The sequence below is a fragment of the Delphinus delphis genome, chromosome 3 (genome assembly GCF_949987515.2).
Source record: "Delphinus delphis chromosome 3, mDelDel1.2, whole genome shotgun sequence".
NCBI lineage: Eukaryota > Metazoa > Chordata > Mammalia > Artiodactyla > Delphinidae > Delphinus > Delphinus delphis.
The window spans coordinates 124,019,658-124,044,150 of NC_082685.1; the positions used below are offsets into that span (position 1 = coordinate 124,019,658).

The 24,493-nt window shown below is 38.0% G+C and overlaps 1 protein-coding gene and 1 non-coding gene across 2 annotated transcripts in view; both read right to left on the reverse strand.

The window, feature by feature from the left end:
* Positions 1 to 24,493, reverse strand: part of IPO11 (importin 11) — a 221,902-nt gene that overhangs the window by 177,045 nt on the left and 20,364 nt on the right. Inside the window, exons 2-3 of the mRNA XM_060009435.1 lie at positions 15,269 to 15,412; positions 12,171 to 12,271 (exon numbers count right to left, since the gene is read on the reverse strand). Coding sequence (XP_059865418.1) covers positions 12,171 to 12,271; positions 15,269 to 15,406 — 239 coding nt within the window. The 5' untranslated portion in view covers positions 15,407 to 15,412. The remainder of the gene's footprint in view (positions 1 to 12,170; positions 12,272 to 15,268; positions 15,413 to 24,493) is intronic.
* LOC132423740 (U6 spliceosomal RNA) lies at positions 11,963 to 12,066 on the reverse strand. Its single transcript, XR_009519058.1, has one exon. It is a non-coding gene; the product is annotated as a U6 spliceosomal RNA (small nuclear RNA).

Genomic DNA, 24,493 nt, shown 5'->3' on the forward strand with positions numbered 1-24,493 from the left:
TCCAGTTATAAAGAAGTCACGGGAATGTAATGTACAGCAATGGCAACTACACTTAGTAATATTGTACTGCATATTTGAAAGTTGCTAAAAGAGTAAATCTTATAACTCATCACAAGAAAAAAAATTCTCTAGGTATGGTGACAGATGTTAACTAGACTTATGGTGGTGATCGTTTCACAATACATACAAATTTTGAATCATTATATTATATATCTGAAACTCATATAATGTTATATGTCAATTAAACTTCAATTTAAAAAATAAACATTTAGGCAAAAAGAGTTAAAGCCCAATACAATTCTATGCTTTCCCATTAAAAATGATCTCACCTGCTATATTAAAAAAATTAATAAAAAATTCAAAAATTAAAAACAAAAAAACAACTAATACTAAACTTTCTTTGGGTTATTTGTATGGAAATATGTTAATATAAATGTTTCAGACATTACTTGAAATTCCTAAAAATCTTATATGTTCTGGTATAATGTTATAAGTCATAATTCTAATTATTATTTTAAAATGTATATCTCAGAAATAACTAAATTTCCTTGTCAACTGCATTATTCTGAACTATCATCAAATCTTTAACCGTGAAGGACCTCCGGGAAGATGGCGGAAGAGTAAGACGCGGAGATCACCTTCCTCCCCACAGATACACCAGAAATACATCTACACGTGGAACAACTCCTACAGAACACCTACTGAACGCTGGCAGAAGACCTCAGACCTCCCAAAAGGCAAGAAACCCCCCACGTACCTGGTTAGGGCAAAAGAAAAAAATAAACAGAGACAAAAGGATAGGGACGTGTCCTGCACCAGTGGGAGGGAGCTGTGAAGGAGGAAAAGTGTCCACACACTAGGAAGCCCCTTTGCGGGCGGAGACTGCGGGTGGCGGAGTGGGGGAGCTTCGGAGCCGCGGAGGAGAGCACAGCAACAGGGGTGCGGAGGGCAAAGCGGAGAGATTCCAGCGCAGAGGATCAGGGCCGACCGGCATTCATCAGCCGACCGGCATTCATCAGCCGAGAGGTTTGTCTGCTCACCCGCCTGGGCGGGCGGGCGGGGCTGGGAGCTGAGGTTCCGGCTTCAGTTGGAGCACCGGGGGGGAGGACTGGGGTTGGCGGCGTGAACACATCCTGCAGAGCATTAGTGCACCGCAGCTACCCGGGAAGGAGTCCAGGAAAAGTCTGGACCTGCCTAAGAGGCAAGAGACTTTTTCTTCCCTCTTTATTTCCTGGTGCGCAAGGAGAAGGGATTAAGAACGCTGCCTTTAAAGGAGCTCCAGAGATGGGCATGAGCCACTGCTAAAACTGCGGACCCCAGAGACAGACATAAGACGCTAAGGCCACTGCTGCCGCCACCAAGAAGCCTGTGTGCGAACACAGGTCACTATCCACACACCCCCTTCCGGGGAGCCTGTGCAGCCCGCCACTGCCAGGGTCCCGGGATCCAGGGACAACTACCCTGGGAGATCACACGGCGCGCCTCAGGCTGACGCAACGTCACGCCAGCCTCTGCCGCCACAGGTTCGCCCTGCACTCCGTGACCCTCCCTACCCCCGGCCTGAGTGAGCCAGAGCCTCCGAATCAGCGGCACCTTTAACCCCGTCCTGTCTGACCAAAGAACAGACGCCCTCCAGCGACCTACACGCACAGGCGGGTCCAAATCCAAAGCTGAGCCCCTGGGAGCTGTGAGAACAAAGAAGAGAAAGGGAAATCTCTCCCAGCAGCCTCAAAAGCAGCGGATTAAAGCTCCACAATCAACTTGATGTACTCTGCATCTGTGGAATACATGAATAGACAACGAATCATCCCAAATTAAGGAGCTCTGTGGATGAAAGGCTCTTGGTGCTGCAGCCACGAGTTAGTGCTGTGCCTCTGAGGTGGGAGAGCCAACTTCAGGACACTGGTCCACAAGAGGGCTCCCAGCTGCACATAATATCAAATAGCAAAAAGCTCCCAGAGATCTCCAACTCAACGCCAGCACCCAGCTTCACTCAACGACCAGCAAGCTAGAGTGCTGTACATTCTATGCCAAACAACTAGCAAGACAGGAACACAACCCCACCCATGAGCAGAGAGGCTGCCTAAAATCATAATAAATTCACAGGCACCCCAAAACACACCACTGGACGTGGTCCTGCCCACCAGAAAGACAAGATCCAGCTGTGTCCACGAAAACACAGGCACCAGTCTCCTCCACCAGGAAGCCTACACAACCCACTGAACCAACCTTAGCCACTGGGGACAGACACAAAAAACAACAGGAACTACGAACCTGCAGCCTGCAAAAAGGAGACCCCAAACACAGTAAGATAAGAAAAATGAGAAGACAGAAAAACACACAGCAGATGGAGGAGCAAGATAAAAACCCACCAGACCTAACAAATGAAGAGGAAATAGGCAGTCTACCTGAAAAAGAATTCAGAATGATAGTAAAGATGATCCAAAATCTTGGAAATAGAATAGAAAAAATGCAAGAAACAGTTAACAAGGACCTAGAAGAACTAAAGATGAAACAAACAATGATGAACAACACAATAAATGAAATGAAAAATACTCTAGACGGGATCAATAGCAGAATAACTGAAGCAGAAGAACGGATAAGTGACCTGAAGATAAAATAGTGTTAATAACTAATGCAGAACAGAATAAAGAAAAAAGAATGAAAAGAACTGAGGACAGTCTCAGAGACCTCTGGGACAACATTAAACGCACCAACATTCGAATTATAGGGGTTTCAGAAGAAGAAGAGAGAAAGAAAGGGACTGAGAAAATATTTGAAGAGATTATAGTTGAAAACTTCCCTAATATGGGAAAGGAAATAGTTAATCAAGTCCAGGAAACACAGAGAGTCCCATACAGGATAAATCCAAGGAGAAATACGCCAAGACACATATTAATCAAACTGTCAAAAATTAAATACGAAGAAAGCATATTAAAAGCAGCAAGGGAAAAACAACAAATAACACACAAGGGAATCCCCATAAGGTTAACAGCTGATCTTTCAGCAGAAACTCTGCAAGCCAGAAGGGAGTGGCAGGACATATTGAAAGTGTTGAAGGAGAAAAACCTGCAACCAAGATTACTCTACCCAGCAAGGATCTCATTCAGATTTGATGGAGAAATTAAAACCTTTACAGACAAGCAAAAGCTGAGAGTTCAGCACCACCAAACCAGCTCTACAACAACTGCTAAAGGAACTTCTCTAGGCAAGAAACACAAAAGAAGGAAAAGACCTACAATAACGAACCCAAAACAATAAAGAAAATGGGAATGGGAACACACATAATCGATAATTACCTTAAATGTAAATAGACTAAATGCTCCCACCAAAAGACACAGATTGGCTGAATGGATAAAAAAACAAGACACATATATTTGCTGTCTACAAGAGACCCACTTCAGACCTAGAGACACATACAGACTGAAAGTAAGGGGATGGAAAAAGGTATTTCATGCAAATGGAAACGAAAAGAAAGCTGGAGTAGCAATTCTCATATCAGACAAAATAGACTTTAAAATAAAGACTATTACAAGAGACAAAGAAGGACACTACATAATGATCAAGGGATCGATCCAAGAAGAAGATATAACAATTGTAAATATTTATGCACCCAACATAGGAGCACCTCAATACATAAGGCAAATACTAACAGCCATAAAAGGGTAAATCGACAGTAACACATTCATAGTAGGGGACTTTAACACCCCACTTTCACCAATGGACAGATCATCCAAAATGAAAATAAATAAGGAAACACAAGCTTTAAATGATACATTAAACAAGATGGACTTAATTGATATTTATAGGACATTCCATCCAAAAACAACAGAACACACATTTTTCTCAAGTGCTCATGGAACATTCTCCAGGATAGATCATATCTTGGGTCACAAATCAAGCCTTGGTAAATTTAAGAAAATTGAAATTGTATCAAGTATCTTTTCTGGCCACAACGCTATGAGACTAGATATCAATTACAGGAAAAGATCTGTAAAAAATACAAACACATGGAGGCTAAACAATACACTACTTAATAACGAAGTGATCACTGAAGAAATCAAAGAGGAAATCAAAAAATACCTAGAAACAAATGACAATGGAGTCATGACGGCTCAAAATCTATGGGATGCAGCAAAAGCAGTTCTAAGAGGGAAGTTTATAGCAATACAATTCTACCTTAAGAAACAGGAAACATCTCGAATAAACAACCTAACCTTGCACTTAAAGCAATTAGAGAAACAAGAACAAAAAAACCCCAAAGTTAGCAGAAGGAAAGAAATCATAAAAATCAGATCAGAAATAAATTTAAAAGAAATGAAGGAAACGATAACAAAGATCAATAAAACTAAAAGCTGGTTCCTTGAGAAGATAAACAAAATTGATAAACCATTAGCCAGACTCATCAAGAAAAAAAGGGAGAAGACTCAAATCAACAGAATTAGAAATGAAAAAGGAGAAGTAACAACTGACACTGCAGAAATACAAAAGATCATGAGAGATTACTACAAGCAACTCTATGCCAATAAAATGGACAACCTGGAAGAAATGGACAAATTCTTAGAAAGGCACAACCTGCCAAGACTGAATCAGAAAGAAATAGAAAATATGAACAGACCAATCACAAGCACTGAAATTGAAACTGTGATTAAAAATCGTCCAACAAGCAAAAGCTCAGGACCAGATGGCTTCACAGGCGAATTGTATCAAACATTTAGAGAAGAGCTGTCACCTATCCTTCTCAAACTCTTCCAAAATATAGCAGAGGGAGGAACACTCCCCAACTCATTCTACGAGGCCACCATCACCCTGATACCAAAACCAGACAAGGATGTCACAAAGAAAGAAAACTACAGGCCAATACCACCGATGAACATAGATGCAAAAATCCTCAACAAAATACTAGCAAACAGAATTCAACAGCACATTAAACGGATCATACACCATGATCAAGTGGGGTTTATTCCAGGAATGCAAGGATTCTTCAATATACGCAAATCTATCAATGTGATAAACCATACTAACAAATTGAAGGAGAAAAACCATATGATCATCTCAATAGTTGCAGAGAAAGCTTTTAACAAAATTCAACACCCATTTATGATAAAAACCCTGCAGAAAGTAGGCATAGAGGGAACTTTCCTCAACATAATGAAGGCCATATATGAGAAACCCACAGCCAACATTGTCCTCAATTTTGAAAAACTGAAAGCATTTCCACTATGATCAGGAAAAACACAAGGTTGCCCACTCTCACCACTCTTATTCAACATAGTTTTGGAAGTTTTAGCCACAGCAAGCAGAGAAGAAAAGGAAATAAAAGGAATCCATATTGGAAAAGAAGAAGTAAAGCTGTCATTCTTTGCAGATGACATGATACTATACATAGAGAATCCTAAAGATGCTACCAGAAAACTACTAGAGGTAATCAATGAATTTGGTAAAGTAGCAGGATACAAAATTAATGTACAGAAATCTCTGGCATTCCTATACACTAAGGAAGAAAAATCTGAAAGTGAAATCAAGAAAACAATCCCATTTACCACTGCAACAAAAAGAATAAAATATCTAGGAAAAAACCTACCTAAGGAGACAAAAGACCTGTATGCAGAAAATTATAAGACACTGATGAAAGAAATTAAAGATGATACAAATAGATGGAGAGATATACCATGTTCTGGGATTGGAAGAATCAACATTGTGAAAATGACTCTACTACCCAAAGCAATCTACAGATTCAATGCAATCCCTATCAAACTACCACTGGCATTTTTCACAGAACTAGAACAAAAAATTTCACAATTTGTATGGAAACAAAAAGACCCCGAATAGGCAAAGCAATCTTGAGAACGAAAAACAGAGCTGGAGGAATTAGGCTTCCTGACTTCAGGCTATACTACAAAGCTACAGTAATCAAGACAGTATGGTACTGGCACAAAAACAGAAATATAGATCAATGGAACAGGATAGAAAGCCCAGAGATAAACCCACGCACATATGGTCACCTTATCGTTGATAAAGGAGGCAGGAATGTACAGTGGAGAAAGGACAGCCTCTTCAATAAGTGGTGCTGGGAAAACTGGACAGCTACATGTAAAAGTATGAGATTAGATCATTCCCTAACGCCATACACAAAAATAAACTCAAAATGGATTAAAGACCTAAATGTAAGGCCAGAAACTATCAAACTCTTAGAGGAAAACATAGGCAGGACACTCTATGACATAAATCACAGCAAGCTCCTTTTAGACCCACCTCCTAGAGAAATGGAAATAAAAACAAAAGTAAACAAATGGGACCTAATGAAACTTCAAAGCTTTTGCCCAGCAAAGGAAACCATAAACAAGACCAAAAGACAACCCTCAGAATGGGAGAAAATATTTGCAAATGAAGCAACTGACAAAGGATTAATCTCCAAAATTTATAAGCAGCTCATGCAGGTCAATAACAAAAAAAACAAACAACCCAACTCAAAAATGGGCAGAAGACCTAAACAGACATTTCTCCAAAGAAGATATACAGACTGCCAACAAACACATGAAAGAATGCTCAACATCACTAATCATTAGAGAAATGCAAATCAAAACTACAATGAGATATCAGCTCACACCAGTCAGAATGGCCATCATCAAAAAATCTACAAACAATAAATGCTGGAGAGGGTGTGGAGAAAAGGGAACCCTCTTACAGTGTTGGTGGGAATGTAAATTGATACAGCCACTGTGGAGAACAGTATGGAGGTTCCTTAAAAAATTAAAAATAGAACTACCATATGACCCAGCAATCCCACTACTGGGCATATACCCTGAGAAAACCATAATTCAAAAAGAGTCATGTACCAAAATGTTCATTGCAGCTCTATTTACAATAGCCCAGAGATGGAATCAACCTAAGTGTCCATCATCGGATGAATGGATAAAGAAGATGTGGCACATATATACAATGGAATATTACTCAGCCATAAAAAGAAACGAAATTGAGCTATTTGTAATGATGTGGATAGACCTAGAGTATGTCATACAGAGTGAAGTAAGTCAGAGAGAGAGAGACAAATACTGTATGCTAACACATATATATGGAATTTAAGGGGGAAAAAAATGTCATGAAAAACCTAGGGGTGAAACAGGAATAAAGATACAGACTTACTAGAGAATGGACTTGAGGCTATGGGGAGGGGAAAGGGTAAACTGTGACAAAGCGAGAGAGAGGCATGGACATATATACACTACCAAACGTAAGGTAGATAGCTAGTGGGAAGCAGCCGCATAGCACAGGGAGATCAGCTCGGTGCTTTGTGACCACCTGGAGGGGTGGGATAGGGAGGGTGGGAGGGAGGGAGACGCAAGTGGGAAGAGATATGGGAACATATGTATATATATATAACTGATTCATTTTGTTGTGAAGCTGAAACTAACATACCATTGTAAAGCAATTATACTCCAATAAAGATGTAAAAAAAAAAATCTTTAACCGTGGTCATTTTTAAGTCTTTTGTCATTTACAGACAGTTCTGGGTGTACTCTGATGCTTTTGCAAAAATGTTCCTATAAAAGGGTTTCATCGGGCTTCCCTGGTGGCGTAGTGGTTGAGAGTCCGCCTGCCGATGCAGGGGACATGGGTTCGTGCCTCGGTCCAGGAAGATCCCACACGCCACGGAGCAGCTGGGTCCGTGAGCCATGGCCGCTGAGCCTGCGCGTCCGGAGCCTGTGCTCCGCAACGGGAGAGGCCACAACAGTGAGAGGCCCGCATACCGCAAAAAAAAAAAAAAAAGAAAAAGGGTTTCATCTTCAAGGAATTCATGCAAAAGACTCTGACAAGCACAGGCTTCTGGTAACTGACTATACTGCTGAACTGAATGAATAAGATAAGCATTTTCAGAACTCTAATGGAAAACTGATGAATTCATAAAAGTGCTAACAAAAGATCAAGATGAAAAAAACATTAATTACATGGGACTGAGTGAACTGATGAGGATGATTATAATTTTTGTGACTTTCTGTTTGAACAAAAAAAAATGAGAAAAAAATAAACCAATATTGATACATTAAAAAAAATAGTTCTTGATATGATGCTTCAACTCAATTCTTCAAATAATCTATTTACATTTAAAAAGTATGTTTTCATTTTTTGCTTAATTATTTGAATCAAATATAAGCGTTTCTAATTTCATGGAAACAATCACTCTCTTCATAAAATTAGTAATTCACATTTTATCGTTATGTGGATTTAAATTATCTCTTAGAAAATATGATTCACAAATACCATTGTTAAATCTTTTGGGTTGCTTGGTTTTATGTCATACATGACACAGAAACATACAAATTTATAACATTTCTTGCAACAATGCCTTGCAGTATTATAAATACAATGTTGGATCCCTATCAGTTATACAATTCTTCTGTAACTTAATAGCAGATATTCTAAATTGCATAGCAGATAATGTCATACAAAATATGAAGAGAATGCACAATTTGAAAAATTAAATTAACTACATTCTTTAGATGTTTTGTTTCTTCATTAACTAAAAATCTTGTATATTTTCTGCCTCCTTATTCTGATTGTTTTCCTCACAACTTTCTATAGCTTTTATTATTTTTATTAAGAAACACATGCTCACTTTATAATCATTAGAAAAGAAATAGTGCAGATAGAAAGAAAAACCCTAGAGTCCTATCATCCTGAGATAACTCCTTTTATCCATTCAATTTCTTTCTCTGCCTTTCTTTTACTCCTTAATTCTCTCCTTCTGAGAAGTGTGTCACACACACTTTTTAATAAAAAAAAGATCTCTTAAGCTCTGTCATAAATTTATTTCTCATATTTATATGTGAAAATTTAGATGACATAATTATTAGCTCATGCTTTAATGACGTAATTTAACACTTAGTTACCTGATTTTTTAAATTGTTTCTAGATTTGTTTTTCCTGTTATCAACAACAAACATTGCATACACATTATACAGTTGTTTGATTATTTCCGCAGGGTAAATTTTTGATGGGGAATTTTTTAGGTGAGGAATATGTACATTTCCAGTCTTTTTAAGGTATATTACCAATGTGCTCTCCCTAATGGTGGTGGCCATATATAATCCCTCTGGCAAAGGTTCAGTGTGCGCTCTTCAGGACTGTACATTACATTCCTTTTTTTAAAAAAAAAAAAAATTTATTTATTTATTTCTGGCTGCATTGGGTCCTTGTTGCTGCGCGCAGGCTTTCTCTGGTTGGGGCAAGCGGGGGCTACTCTTTGTTGTGGTGCATGGGCTTCTCTTGTTGCAGAGCACGGGCTCTAGGCGTGGGGGCTCGGTGGCTGTGGCTCACGGGCTTGGTTGCTCCGCGACATGTGGGATCTTCCTGGACCAGGGCTCGGACCCGTGTCCCCTGCATTGGCAGGCGGATTCTTGACCACTGTGCCACCAGGGAAGCCCCCTACATTCTTTTTAATATATGCCATTTCAACAGGTGTGATCTTCTCATTGCCTAAATTGGAAAAACTTTGACTACTAACGATTTAAACAATTTAAAATATATTTATTAGCCAAATGAATTCCATCTTTGAGATTTATCTACTTTTTCTAATCTATTGTCCCTTTATTCTATTTATGGGAATATAGGTCTCCTTTATGGTTTCTTTCTTTGACTTTAAGCTTAGCTTCTGCAACACCAAATTATATACATATTAACCTATATTTTCTTTAGATACCTTTATGTTTTGAGTTTTTTACAATTAAACTTTTACTTCACTGTTGTGAAGTAGAGATAAGGCTCTAAATAGTAGTATTGAAGAGCGCATCTTTCCATCCTAATTTGAAATGTGTTCTTTATTATGTACAAAATACTTACATGTACATGCATCTTCTGGACTTTTTCTTCAGTTTTGTTGATCTGTTTATTTTTGAAAAATGCTACATTGTTATGATTGTTTATTTCTGATATGTTTATAATGTCAAGTAATACAAGTCCTGTGTATTACAAAAAAATAAATAAAATAAAAATGATCTCTCTAATCTTTTTATAACTATGCTGCACTTTTCAATTTTAATAGCTTCCTTCTATCAATCAAATCCCTGAAACAATGTTTTCTCCTATAATATTTTTTTTTGTTTTTTTTTAGATGCTGGGGGTAGGAGTTTATTAATTTATTTATTTTATTTATTTTTGCTGTGTTGGATCTTCATTTCTGTACGTAGGGCTTTCTCTAGTTGTGGCAAGTGGGGGCCACTCTTCATCGCGGTGCGCGGGCCTCTCACTATCACGGCCTCACTTGTTGCAGAGCACGTGCTCCAGACGCGCAGGCTCAGTAGTTGTGGCTCACGGGCCCAGTTGCTCCACAGCATGTGGGATCCTCCAAGACCAGGGCTCGAACCTGTGTCCCCTGCATTAGCAGGCAGATTCTCAACCACTGCGCCACCAGGGAAGCCCCTCCTATAATGTTTTGATTCAAGCTTGAAATTCAAGTTTTCTTCTATGTCAAGAAGCCAGGTTCAACAGTTTTCATGTAACTATATGCAACTGTATTAAACTATATAACTATTAAAGAAAACAAGCCATTAACCTGAGAAATCTCATGTTTTTAGCAATTCTACAATAAGAGTTAGCATTCCACCTTCAACTTCATGCACTTGTTATCATTAGATGAATTCAGACTATATCCCAAGCAGAAATTGGATAGTATCTAATTAATTGGGACCCAGTAAGAATTGCATTTTACATAGTAATGATATAAGCTTAAATTAATCATTCTGTGCCAACAGTGGTAAGAACAGAAACTATAAGAAGGAACTTAGATAGGAACACAGTTGTTTTTTTTTAAGTGTCTGAAATTTAAATGAGTTTGATAACTAATCTTTGCTCCCTGCTTTACATTCTTAGCATCCTTCCTGCCTAAGTACATTCATCTCCTTTCTAGCTTGTATCTCAATATATCACTAAAAGAGACAGCTTGGGGTTTAACTACTTATTGTAAGATATCTCCCTTAACTTTTAAAATTTAAACTAAATTCCAGTTTCTAATTCTTTACATGAAAGTACAATCTGAAATATTTAACTATAAATTTACTCTCCCATCCAAGACAGTCACTTATAACCATATTCTTCATATAACTAGTAAAACAAAATGAATTTTAGGGTACATATAAAATTTAACTGGACATAGCAGTAGAAACATATCTTGTTGCATTGTTTCCTACAACTCAACAACATACAAAATTTCTCATCACTAAACACTCCATTTCTCTCAAAATTATGAATTAATTCTAAAATAAATAGAGAAGAGTTTGATTTATACTATAGTATCCTAAGTGTAGCCTTAAAATACTCTAGTTACTTCCAATATTACTCAAGAGCATATTTTACAAGCACTATGAGGTATTCATTTTTTTAAAAAAGGGGCTTATAAATATAAAAACTACAGAGTTGTGGTGCCATCTACTGGAGGACAAAGACTATGTTACTCCTTTGGCAAAGTTCACTGTTTTCTATCCAACAAATTCCTGGGTCCAGTCTACACTGTCTTTCCATCAATTATATAACATGTAATTAACTATTAAGAAAAATTTGTTCACTTAACCACGTAAAGAGAAGTTACAACTGAATCTGATGAGATTACAAATATATACTACCCAATTTCCACCACAGAGGCAATTATGCAGAAGACTAGAGAATTAACATCAGTTGGCTCAGAAATGAACTGGGAGTTCCCTCTCAATGACATTTTCCAGAATTCAAGCCTTGTACTTCCTTTAAAAAAAAAGGACATTTCTGAACATGATTCATTAATTCAGCATTTGTTTTATGCCCATAAAATCAGAGATCCTCTAAGACAGAAGGCCAATGAGAAATCCACAAACCCTATGCCCATGGGGAAAAAAAAAACTCACAGAAAAAGGCAGTATTATAGATGCTGACTTGTAATTAACTATGTAGAACACTTTACTTCTTCAGTAGTTAACACACTTCTTTTCTTTTAAATATCAAACACATCACAAATCTGCATATCATCCTAGAGCAGGGAGCATGTTAATCTCTGTACTGTTCCAATTTTAGTACATGTGCTGCTGAAGTAAGCACAAATGAATTCTTTCACATAAAGAATGAAGATTAACAGATAACAGTCTTACATCGCCTTGAATTTGAAAAGGATGACACTGAGGGGGGGAAGAGGTGGAACTTACTGAGGTGCTACACGTCTCCAGTAGCGATCAATTCCATTTTTAAAATACAGCACAGCAAGCCACCTTACATTTATATCCAGAGTGTGGTTTGTGAAAATATTCTGTAAATAAAAAACAAAGCATCAGAATGAACATGTAATAAGTTAAAAGTATAATTAACATAACTCAAAAAAGTATGGATAGATTTTTAATTAAATGCTTCACTTAAATTTTATCACTACCCATATCATATCGTTATTTTCTAAATATCTATAGCTCTACAATTCATGTAAGAAAGCATATCTGCTCGGGAGCATGTTAATTATGTAAGCTGAGTAATGGGTATGTGGAGATTCATTATACTATTCTATATTTAGGTAGGTTTTAAATTTTTCCTAATAAAAAATTAAATTCAGAAACAAATCTAATTACACAGCATAATCTACACGCACACACACGGAACTAAAATAAACACTGCTAAATTAAAAAAGAAAAAGCAGACCCACCACAGCACAGATTCAAAGAGCCAAAGCCCCTGGGTTATTAATTCATGCTATGAAATAAACAATTTCAAAGCATCCTCCTTATCAAAGCAATTATGCTTACAAATGAGTTCGACAGCAAAATATTTTCAAGTAATATAAAGGCAGAAGTGATATGAATAATTTCAACTCAAAGTTAACCATTACTCAAAAAATTTATTCACTGTGTTAATCAAATACAGGCAGTCCCTGCCTTGCACCATAGTGGGACAGTGTAAAAATGACTGTGCAAGCTAAACCATGCAACACGACCTTGAAGTCAAAATTACAACTGTTCTATAACCTTTAATTGATTTTAAAATTTATTAAAATTGTTATCAAAAGCTTATAAGTGATAGTTATAATATGTATATGAAATAAAAAGAATAGTAAACCTAATACTAACACTGTAATTTAAAACATCACAGTGAGAATTAAAATGTTTTACTGCTTTCTAAAAAATGTTTCTAGAATAGCGGGTACATAGGACAAACAGGATTGTAGGAATATGTTAACTAACTAAAACTGTACTACACCTCACACCAAAAACAACTCAAATCCCTGGAGTTGACCTCTTAAACACAACCTTGTGTGGGAAAACCTCAAAGCCAAAAACAATGATGTGGAAGTATCTCCTTTACTATAAAAACAATTGATGTTAAGTATTAAAAATAGGTATGTATACTATAAACCTACTTTTAAAAAATCATGTGCAACGAAAAAAAAGTTACGAAGATAGTTGTGTAATGCCCACTTATCCCTTAAGACCCCTGACAACTGAGTCAGAGTCCCTCTTTTGGGTCTCCTTTGCAAAAGAAAGAACAGATTCTCTCACCACATTAATTGCATAACTAATTAATTGCATTCGACTTCAACACTTTACATGCCTACCTCCCACACTAGATTGAGTTGTGTCTTATGAGTGGAGTCTAGCACACAGCCCAGCAAAGCAGAAAATTCATAAATTTCAACTGAGCAAATGAGTGAATGAATGAAAGTAACGTGGGAATACTGCGGAAGTTGGCGGATCTCAGCCGAACTCAGCTACACTTAGGAACCAAGAAAAGTCAAGCTGCAGGTGTCAATCCAAGTAAATATATATTATATACTGAATAAACATACTGAATAACAGGATTGGAACACACACCTGAGATCAGATATACAAATGTAGGAATCTCCAGACTAAACTGGATGGCTAAGGCTCAAACAGAGCAAATGTGGCAAGACAGTGAGTACAGGGAAAAAAGAAAAAATAAACTCAGCAGTTTTTAAATCTATTATAATCTATTCTATCTAAAAGAAATTTTACTATCCCTCTAAGAAGAAAAGTATACCTAGTAAAAATAAAAACAAAAAGGTCTAGGCACTTAATATTAATAATTCATACATTACACAAAAGGTATCAAGCAAGTCTATTGGTTTTTCCAAGGTCAAGCAGTAACCAAAATAAGATAAAATGTTTTCTATTTTGGCCTGAAAAAACACAAGGCTAAATACAGAGCACATTCATTTAAATAAGCATATAGTCAGAGATTTTCTAAAGATTTATACTATGCCCCAAATTTACAAACATAATGCTGGGATTATCTACAAGAATAAGATACTTTCTTTAGTATCTTTAGAAATTAATGTTTTTTATCTTTGTGTTATTGTGTCAAAGAGCCAACTTTCATGTTATATATTCAGAATATCAAGTATGACTCCAGATATTTAATTTCCCTTCCAGGCATGACTAGGAACTTCTTAAATGTAACAACTCAAAACTTTTTAGTCATGAAGTCAAAATATGTATGTAATGTCATAATTTTCTATTTTACAAGATATAGTAAACAGTTCTGCTCTGAATTTTTGACCCAGTCACACATACTGAATTGGTTTTTGATCCAACTGGTAACCTCCTTGCCATGGCCAGAAACTAAATCTCACACACTAATCAGAGTTCAGAAATTTTCCGAAGAAGAAAAGAATAAGAAAGGCCTTCAATACAAAAAGACATCTTTTCATTCTGGCATTGAGAAAATGATTTTCATTAATTAACCAAAAGCTTCTAACTCGCAGAAAGATATAGTTAAAGCACATATTGTTAATTATCATACTATTTCCCATAATACCCAGGAAAAGATCAGATATGTTAAGAAAATAAAATTTTTAGACAGGGGAAAAGAAAATGGCGTTTTAAAGTGAAACACACTGACCAAGGTAGACCTGACGGATGCAGTGGTGGGGAGACCTGAACAACTCTGACAACATAAATTAACTGGGGCAAGGATAAGGATGAAGACAAAACATCAAAGTGTACTACCTAAAGTCTTCAGGTCAGCATTAACACACTAAAATAGATTATCAGCACAGTGTTGTCTACTGAGCAGATTCTACCAGTACCCTGCTGGGTTATTTATTCAATCATCAATAAACATTTTTTAAACATTCTCAAAGAGCCATGCTCTGAATTTATATGTGGCAGGAGCAATGGCAGGCAAACATTTGGATCAGTTTCACTAAAGTAAACCACCAATACAAGTAAGTTTTTAGAACAATTAAAAATAATAGTGTCTCATTTTATTAAAATTTATAGTAAACTCTTTTAGAACAACTTACCAGCAACACTGAATAGAAACCTGGCTGCGTCTCCCACTGTTTCAACTGCTCCTCAGCTGGTTTTAACACAGCAGTATCCTGACTGGTGGCCTGTGTTAAGACCTGAAGAACGACAGTACTGGCACTATTGAGATCCATGGAAACCTGGCAATGATAAGTTAACATACTTGAATGTATATTATACTTAAAAAATTAACACTAATAAAAGGGAGAAAAGGGGCTTCAATGTTCTGAATTACCCCATACTTCGTATCTACTCTTTCATGTATCTGCTGGATTTCTATCTTTTATGTACCACCCATACTCTAACTTAAAACTCCCATAATTCAAATCGCCTTTGCTTAAATCAATTTATTTCTAAAGGAAACTGCCTTTTATTGTCCCATATATAGAAGGTAGTAAATTGGGGGGAAAAAGATGACAAACAAAAACCAAAGTTTCTAAATTCTGGTTAAATACCACTGCCTGTCCAAGACTCTAATCATAATGCCTTCTTTGTTTGTTAGTTTGTTTTTAAAGATAAGCATTATAGGGCTTCCCTGGTGGCGCAGTGGTTGAGAGTCCGCCTGCCGATGCAGGGGACACAGGTTCGTGCCCCGGTCCGGGAGGATTCCACATGCCGCGGAGCGGCTGGGCCCGTGAGCCATGGCCACTGAGCCTGCGCGTCCGGAGTCTGTGCTCCACAACCGGAGAGGCCACAACAGTGAGAGGCCCGTGTACCGCAAAAAAAAAAAAAAAAAAAAAGATAAGCATTATAAAAGCTATAAAAGTATTAACTACTTTATTCCTAACAAGACCAGGAGGAAGAGAACTGAAAAAGGAATGCTTTGACAGAGTGCTAAGTACCTCACATTATCATCTTAGGTGCCACCAATAAAACATGTCTGAAAATTCTTTTTTTTAATATAAAAGACAAATGCATACCCAAGAAATATTGTGGAGGGGAAATAAAGAACTGAACCAACAAACAAAATAAAACCCTAAGTTAGAAAGGATCTTAAGGGTTGGATGATCTAATCCTATACCAAGAATCTGAAGCCATTCTAAAAATACATAAGCAATTTATTGAATTCTCCAGGATTCTGTTTCTAATCATCCCCAAAATTGTGTACAATTGTTTACTCAGAAAAGTATGTATAGTTCACAATACACATATACAAAGTATGCAAGATTAAAACTGAAAACTAAGAGTTGATAAAAAATAGTTCCCAGTACAGAGGTGACTGGGAATTAGCTTTATGACAGTAGTTACCTAAAACTGAAGAATCTTCCAGACAGTAAAAGTCTAAAAGTCATTAACCCATAAGGAATATAGCCAAAGCAAATTACCTCCTTTGTTAAGAGTTGTAATTAAATTGCAATGACTCATGAAAAGGGAAGATTCCAAAAGTTGATTCAACAAGAAATTTTACCCAAATATTACAACTTTTAAGGAAATTACTCATTTTGAAGTCTATGTGAGTAAAGCAGCGCTAGGGCATAATAACTGGAATCAGACAAAATATTACCAATTAGCAATGGAGCTGAACTACTTTTAAATTAGTAGTCTGTTGTCTGTATTTTAGAACTGACTAGGGTGGTACCCTGTAAATATATATTGTCTCCCTCACTAATTAGGAGTTTTGGGGGTGTTTTGTTTTGTTTACTTTCTTGGTAAATTTTTTTTTATTGAAGTATAGTTAATTTACAATGTTGTGTTAGTTTTAAGTACCCAGCAAAGTGATTCAGTTAGATAGATACATAGATACTTTTTCAGATTCTTTTCCATTATAGGAGTTTCTTGAACAATGTAAGTTTCCATGTTTCATTACCACTTGGTAATAAGTGAATGGATTTTTACTCAATTTAGACGGTTCGTTGGTAATGTGTGATTTCAAAAACAGGCTATATAAGAGAGACTCACTTCATGGAGGCCCTAAGAAGATACTTTAAAGAGATAGGCAGTATGTCTTCCTGCCTAGTTGAAATATAATGCAAGCCACAAAAGCAAGCCATGTATGTACTTTTTACCTTTTAAGTAGCCACATTAAGAAATAGAAACATGTGGAATTAGATTTATTATATTACATTTAACTCAATATTTCCAAAATGTTATCCTTTCAACATGCAATCAATATTTTTGAAAGTAACAATGAGATATTTTACATTTCTTATACTAAATCTTCAAACTCCTGTGTATATTTTATACTTAAGGCACATCTTATTTCAAACTAACCACATTTCAAGTACTCAATAGCCACATGTGGCTAGTGGCTATACCATATTAGCACAATCTCACTGAAAGTGTGGCCCAAGGACTGGCAACACCAGCATCACCTCACAGAAATGCAAATTCTCAACCCTCTCTCCAAACCTAGCAAATGAAAATAGGGGCTGAAGGCAGGAGGCAGTGGGACAAAAAGCTGTGCTTTAGTAAGTTCTCTAGGTAAATCTTAATAATTGTCAGAGTTTGAGAAGCACAACTTTAGAACATCTAAAACTAAGGTACACCTGAAAGTCCAGCTCTACTGCTAATGCAGTGAATGACAAGATGTACAGCAGTTTCGATTATACATTCTTACTAAAAAAGGTAGACCCAAGACTTCCCTGGCAGCACAATGGTTAAGAATCTGCCTTCCAATGCAGGGGACATGGGTTTGATCCCTGGTCCGGGAAGATCCCACATGCCTCGCAGCAACTAATCCCATGCGCCACAACTACTGAGCCCGCAAGCCACACCTACTGAAGCCTGCACACCTAGAGCCCGTGCTCCTCAACAAGAGAAGCCACTGCAATGAGAAGCCCACGCACCGCAATGAAGAGTAGCCCCCAGTCGCCACAGCTAGAGAAAGCCCGAGCACAGCAACGAAGACCCAATGCAGCCAAAAATAAATATTAATTAATTAATTTTAAAAAAAGAAAAAGCTAGGGCTTCCCTGGTGGTGCAGTGGTTAAGAATCCGCCTGCCAATGTAGGGGACATGGGTTCAAGCCCAGGTCCGGGAAGATCCCACGTGCTGCGGAGCAATTAAGCCTGTGCGCCACAACTACTGAGACTGCGCTCTAGAGCCCGTGAGCCACAACTACTGAGCCCGTGTGCCACAACTACGGAAGCCTGTGCGCCTAGAGCCTGTGCTCCGCGACGAGAAGCCACCGCAATGAGAAGCCTGCACACCACAACAAAGAGTGGCCCCCGCTCACCACAACTAGAGAAAGCCTGTGCACAGCAACAAAGAACCAACGTGGCCAAAAATAAACAAATTAAATATATTTTATATATATATATATATATATATATATATTTAAAAAAAGGTTGACCCAGCACTAATTTGCAGTTCTCACAAGGGAACTGAGGTATACAGAGCAGGAATTCACTGATTCTCTCCCAAGCAATGTAAGAGCAACCAGCTTTAAAAAAAAATAATAAAATAAATAAAAACAAAAGCCAAGATTTGAGCATATATTACATGCCAAGCATTGTACTAAGTGCTTTATTCATTTATTTATTCCTAATAATTATTCTATGTAGTAGATACTCTTATCCCCATTTTTTAGGGAGAAACCTAAAGGATCAGAGACCTTACCTTGCCAAGGTCACAATCTACTAAGTAGCAGTCCCTGGACTTGAACACCAAAGCCACTATTCTTTATTTTATTCTTTTTTTTTAAATGCTGGCCTTAGACAAGAGGCCAGGATGGGGACTCAATTGTTTGTTTGCTTATTTGGCTGCACCAGGTCTTAGTTGCAGCACGTGGGATCTTCATTGCGGCATGCGGGATCTCTTAGTTGCAGCGTGCAGGCTCTTAGTTGCGGCATGTGGGATCTAGTTCCCTGACCAGGGATCAAACCCAGGCCCCCTGCACTGGGAGCGTAGTCTTAACTGCTGGACCACCAGGGAAATCCCCAAAGCCACTATTCTTAATCAATATCTAATACTGCCTTCCTTGAGTGACAGAACAGACATTTAAGGCATCTCTGTAGTCCCAGGGCCCAACAAGATACATGACATATGCTTAATAAATATTTGCTGAATTAACAAAAGTGATCAATTTCGAGCAATAAAGGACTTCACACTGAACCACACAGGAGCTAATTAACTGATTTATTCAATAAAACTGCTGAAAGCCTGCTGCATACCAGGCACTGTTCTAGGTGCTGAGAAAATAGCAGTGAACAAAATGGTGTTCTGACTTCATGCAGTTTACATTCTAGTGGAAGAAAACAGATCTGTTTTTTAAAAAAAGAAAGAGGTAGTGATATGAAGAAAATAATGTTAAAAATTGACTCTAACTGAATGTGTTACTTCAGATTGGGTGTTCAGAGAAGGTTTCTCTAGTGACATTTACAAGAGACATGAGAGTGACAAGAGAGACCCACAAGCAAAGATCTGAAAGCAGAGTTCTGGATTGGGAAAACAACTGAAAACAAGTCCTTAATATTATAAACAAACTTAAGAAAGCCAGTATAATTGGCACTTAATGAGAAAAGTGGAAAGTAGTACAAGATGAGATTGGAGATATAGGCAGGAACAGATCATGTGACGGACGACCTTGTAAGGGAAAATAAAGTGTCTGGACTTTGATACACACACAAAAAAAGTCACTGGAAGATAGGAAAAATATACGAATATAATAATAGAGAAAGGCTATACCAGAACTCATCCCTACCCCAAACTCAACCTGCAAAAAGAAAGAAAAAAGCCATGTCTCTGTTTTGGGTTCCTACTTGAAAAATAAAATCACTGACTACTGCCAACCCCCAGAGCAATTGTTACCTAGAACAAAGATTGTGCAGAGCACTCACATACACACACACCTTCACACTTCTCTGGACCTTCGCAACAAAGCAATCCTTAAGTCTATGTTCTCTTATCTCTGGGACTTCCCTGGTGGTCCACTGGGTAACACTCTGTGCTCCCAATGCAGGGGGCCCAAGTTCGATCCCTGGTCGGGGAACTAGATCCCACATGCATGCCGCAACTAAGAAGCCCACATGCTGCAACTAAACACGCCACAAGGAAGATCCTGCATGCCACAACTAAGACCCAGCACAGCCTAAATAAATATTTAAAAAAATTTTAAGTCTATGTACTCTTAACTTTATGCCCCACTTACTCTCGCCATTCACCTGTTCTAATGGAAATGCTAGAGTTCCCCATCCCTACCTCCCTCCAGCACCCTGCTCCATCCAGGTCTTCCCCAGCAGTATATGCCCTGTCCTCTCCTCCTCTTGCTTTGATCCTTGCTCCCAAAAAGCTCATCCAGTCTGGGAAGGAAAGCTCAGCTTATATATTTTTGGAGAACCAATTCTATGCCAAGCACTGCAGTAGTTGTTAAGATAAGAATTAGAAAGGGTCATTTTCTCTCCCCAAAATATGGGAAATAATGAGGTGGGAGGCAGAGAATTATTCTTACTAAAACAAACTACAGGACTTCCCTGGCGGTCCAGTGGTTAAGACTCCAAGCTCCCAATGCAGGGGGCACGGGTTTGATGCCTGGTCGGGTAACTAAGATCCTGCATGCCACACGGCATGGCCAAATAAATAAATAAATAAATACTGATGCTGCTAAGTATTAAAAAAAAAAAAACTATGAAAAATAAGTTTCTAGAATACCAGTTGGAATCAGAGTATATTTCCCCCACAGAAACAATATTATGAGTGATTTATCTATTGGGTAAAAAGGCTTTTCGGTCTGAGAAACAAATCATCATTCATAACTTATACTGGAAATATTTCCAAGTACTAATCAACTTCCTGAAGGGAAGCTTCAGGCAGCAATCAGTTCCTAAATTGCAGATTAAGTGCATCATCAAAAATAACAATCCAGACCCATAATGGATTATTAAACATACCACATTACTAAAGCCTATTAAATTTTTTAAAGATCCCATAACAAACCTATAAAAAAGCAAATCTGGCATGTGTACTAATATCACTGTTTTATAGAGGAAGAACTTACAGCTATCAAGAGAACTGTCCAGGATCATTGTAGAAAACTAGTACATGGCAGAGTGAGCCCTAATAACAAGGTGTTTAGAATCCCAGCTCTTCCTACTAAAACATACCACCCTACTCCCTAATAATTAGAAACACACCAGGCTCTCCCATAATAGGTTCCTGGAGAAAAAGATTCCTAAATCCATCAGAAATCTGAAAGGACTACATTTTCTATGTATTAAATATTCATACAGTACTCAATTGTGGAGTTTTCTTGAGAGGACAACAATGGCAACAAAGAACAGGGGGAGAAATGTACTGAGTCATTCAAATGTAACAGTGTGGAAATAAACTTCATTTGGGATAAAAGATAGATGACTACTGACTAGCAGTAGTCAGTTTGGAGGGTAATACACCTGGAAACTAACCTTCAATATCTTTCTCTTGGAATTAGCATGCAGAAATATAACAGGGCTACTACTGTTATTTGCACATAGTAGTGAAGCAGACACACAACTAGTCTCCAAAAAAAGCCAGAGACCTGAGACTGACAGAGAAAGAGAGGGAAGAAGAAAAGAAGGGGGTAAGGAATGAGAAAAGAAGGGACAGGGTAGAAGGTAAGAGGAGAGGGAGAGACAGACACAGACTAACTGGTGGGAATGGGCAGAGGTATTTCTCAAAGAACTTGACAGGATCTTCATGGTGATCAATCATCATGTAGGCCTGAAGGCCATGGAAGCTAGTCTCTCACAGTAGAAGTGCTGTTACATCTCCTCTGTTGAGGTCTATGTGTAGTGAGAGAAATCCCATACCTATGTTAAAACAATGTATCCTTTCCCTTTCTGTGCTCCTATAAATTATCAAGAGACAACCAAGCAAACAGCAAGATTAAATTTGCCTAGGTCTTCTAATTAATAGTGTATACACTGAGGTTGCTTTGATTTTCATTAATATGTATAGTTTCAAAATCATAAGCAAGAGGAAACACTGCTTGTGAGCATTTTATTAGCTCTCAACTACACTACAGAAGAGCATTATTCAAAATCTAAATGCATACTCTTTTTTTCCTCTAAGAACAATAATACGAAAGGAGAAGGTGAAAATTAAAAGGGCAGGCATTTCACCCTTCTCACTATTTCACAAGTCAGTCAGTTCAATTTATTCATTACTGAACTTTATTGTAGGCTTTGATTCTATTAAAGTCTAAATAATCTAGCAATATGTGACCAAGAGCCTAAAAATACTCATACCTTGTAACTGGACTTTCTAGGCTTGATTCTATAAGATACTTTGCCAACTGTGGAAAAATCCGAAATCCAAAGGTAATACAGATGCACCTGTAGTTGGAAATTTACCAATTTTCATTAAAAGAAACAAATAGGGAAACTCAGTACCCCTGCCTGCCACCAACAAACAAGACTTCTCAGGCCTGCATCGACTTTAACTTCAGCCATGACAATTTTCTTTAGACTACTACATTATCTGTGCTTGTCCTTAGTTTTAGGACATTCCACACAAACAATAACCACACCCCACTTTTAAAAGTTAAAGCAGTAAGTAAACTGACTGAAGAAAAGAAGGTGTAAGATTATAAGAAAAATTGAAGAAAAAAGAATTTCAAAATCAAAAAAGGTTCCCTCAGTGAAATAATTTATTCAGGCATAGATCAATATGGATGCTAAAACCATTAAGTGAAAGAAGAGCTGTTGGGGAACAGAATATTCCCAGTGTATCGCCCCACAGATTACTTGCTAAATACAATGAAGAAATAAACAAACCTTTAAAATGAAGGGATCTGTCAGTCTCCGGCTCAACCAAGAAAGCAACTTTAGTATCACCAACAGCTGCACAACTTGAGCTAAAGTGCCTCCTGATGTGATGATGCAAAAAGAAGTATACAACCTCATCTCTGAACTACCAAAACTGATCAGCCACAATCTAATCAAGACTCTAGATTCAATTTCCAGTTTAAAAGAAAGGAGAGAGAATACTTCTGGGATGGTGGCATGAAGAGCTCCACAGATCCTCTCCTCAGTTAAACAACTGTAACTGATAAAAGTTATAAAAAGCAACCATTTACAGTCTCTGGAAAGCATATTTAAGGACATACAGCAAATGGAGAAACATTTATGCAAGAAATACTACTAAATCTTGGTAAAAATAGCAACAATCTGTGGCATTTGAGCCACAAACTCACTCCTGCCCCAGTGTGACAGAAGCTATACTCCAGGCAGAATGAGCCAAGAACATGGGGCCCTCTCACTCCGGCTCTTAATCTAGGGCTACAGTTTCTCCCCAAGAAAAGCAGACAGCTAGCATTTCTTTTCTTTCTTTCTTTCTTTCTTTTTTTTTGCGGTACGTGGGCCTCTCACTGTTGTGGCCTCTCCCGTTCCAGAGCACAGACTCCGGACGCACAGGCTCAGCGGCCATGGCTCACGGGCCCAGCCGCTCCGCGGCATGCGGGATCTTCCCGGACCGGGGCACGAACCCGTGTTCCCTGCATCGGCAGGAGGACTCTCAACCACTGCGCCACCAGGGAAGCCCGACAGCTAGCATTTCTCATCTAACTGAGCTACATACTGAAGCTCTATTCCAGACAAGCACAGCCAAAAGGTCTGGGGTACTCTTCTTCCACCCAGGCATCAGTCATGGGGCAGAAGCTCTACCCCAGGCATATCAGGCCAAAAACAGTGGGCCTCAGTCATGTCCAACCCAGCTTGCTCAGCCAGGAACAATAACAGTTGGAGATTTCAATACTCCACTTTCAAAAATGGAGAGAACATCTAGAAAGATCAATGAGGAAATATGTCTTGGGAATTCACTGGCAGTACAGTGGTTAGGACTCCACACTTTCACTGCTGAGGGCCCCGGTTCAATCCCTGGTCAGGGAACTAAGATCCCACAAGACACACGGCATGGCAAAAAAAAAAAAAGAAAAAAGGAAATATGTCTTGAACAACATTATACACAAACTTGACTTAACAGACATTCCACTCAACAGCAGAATGAAAGCAACCATTCATCTCAAGTGCACATGAAACATTCTCCAGGACAGACCATATGCTAGGCCACAAAACAAGTCCTGACAAATTTGAAAGGGTTGAAATCATACAAATATGTCCTCAGATTGCAATCAGTAACAGAAATGTGGGAAATTCACTCACACTTCCAGATTTCAAAGCTTACTACAAAGCTACAGTAATCAAGACAGTGTTGGTACTGGCAAAAGGACAGATAACACACATCAATAAAACAGATTTTAAAATCCAGAAACAGACCCTTACATCTAAAGTCAAGTGATTTTTGGC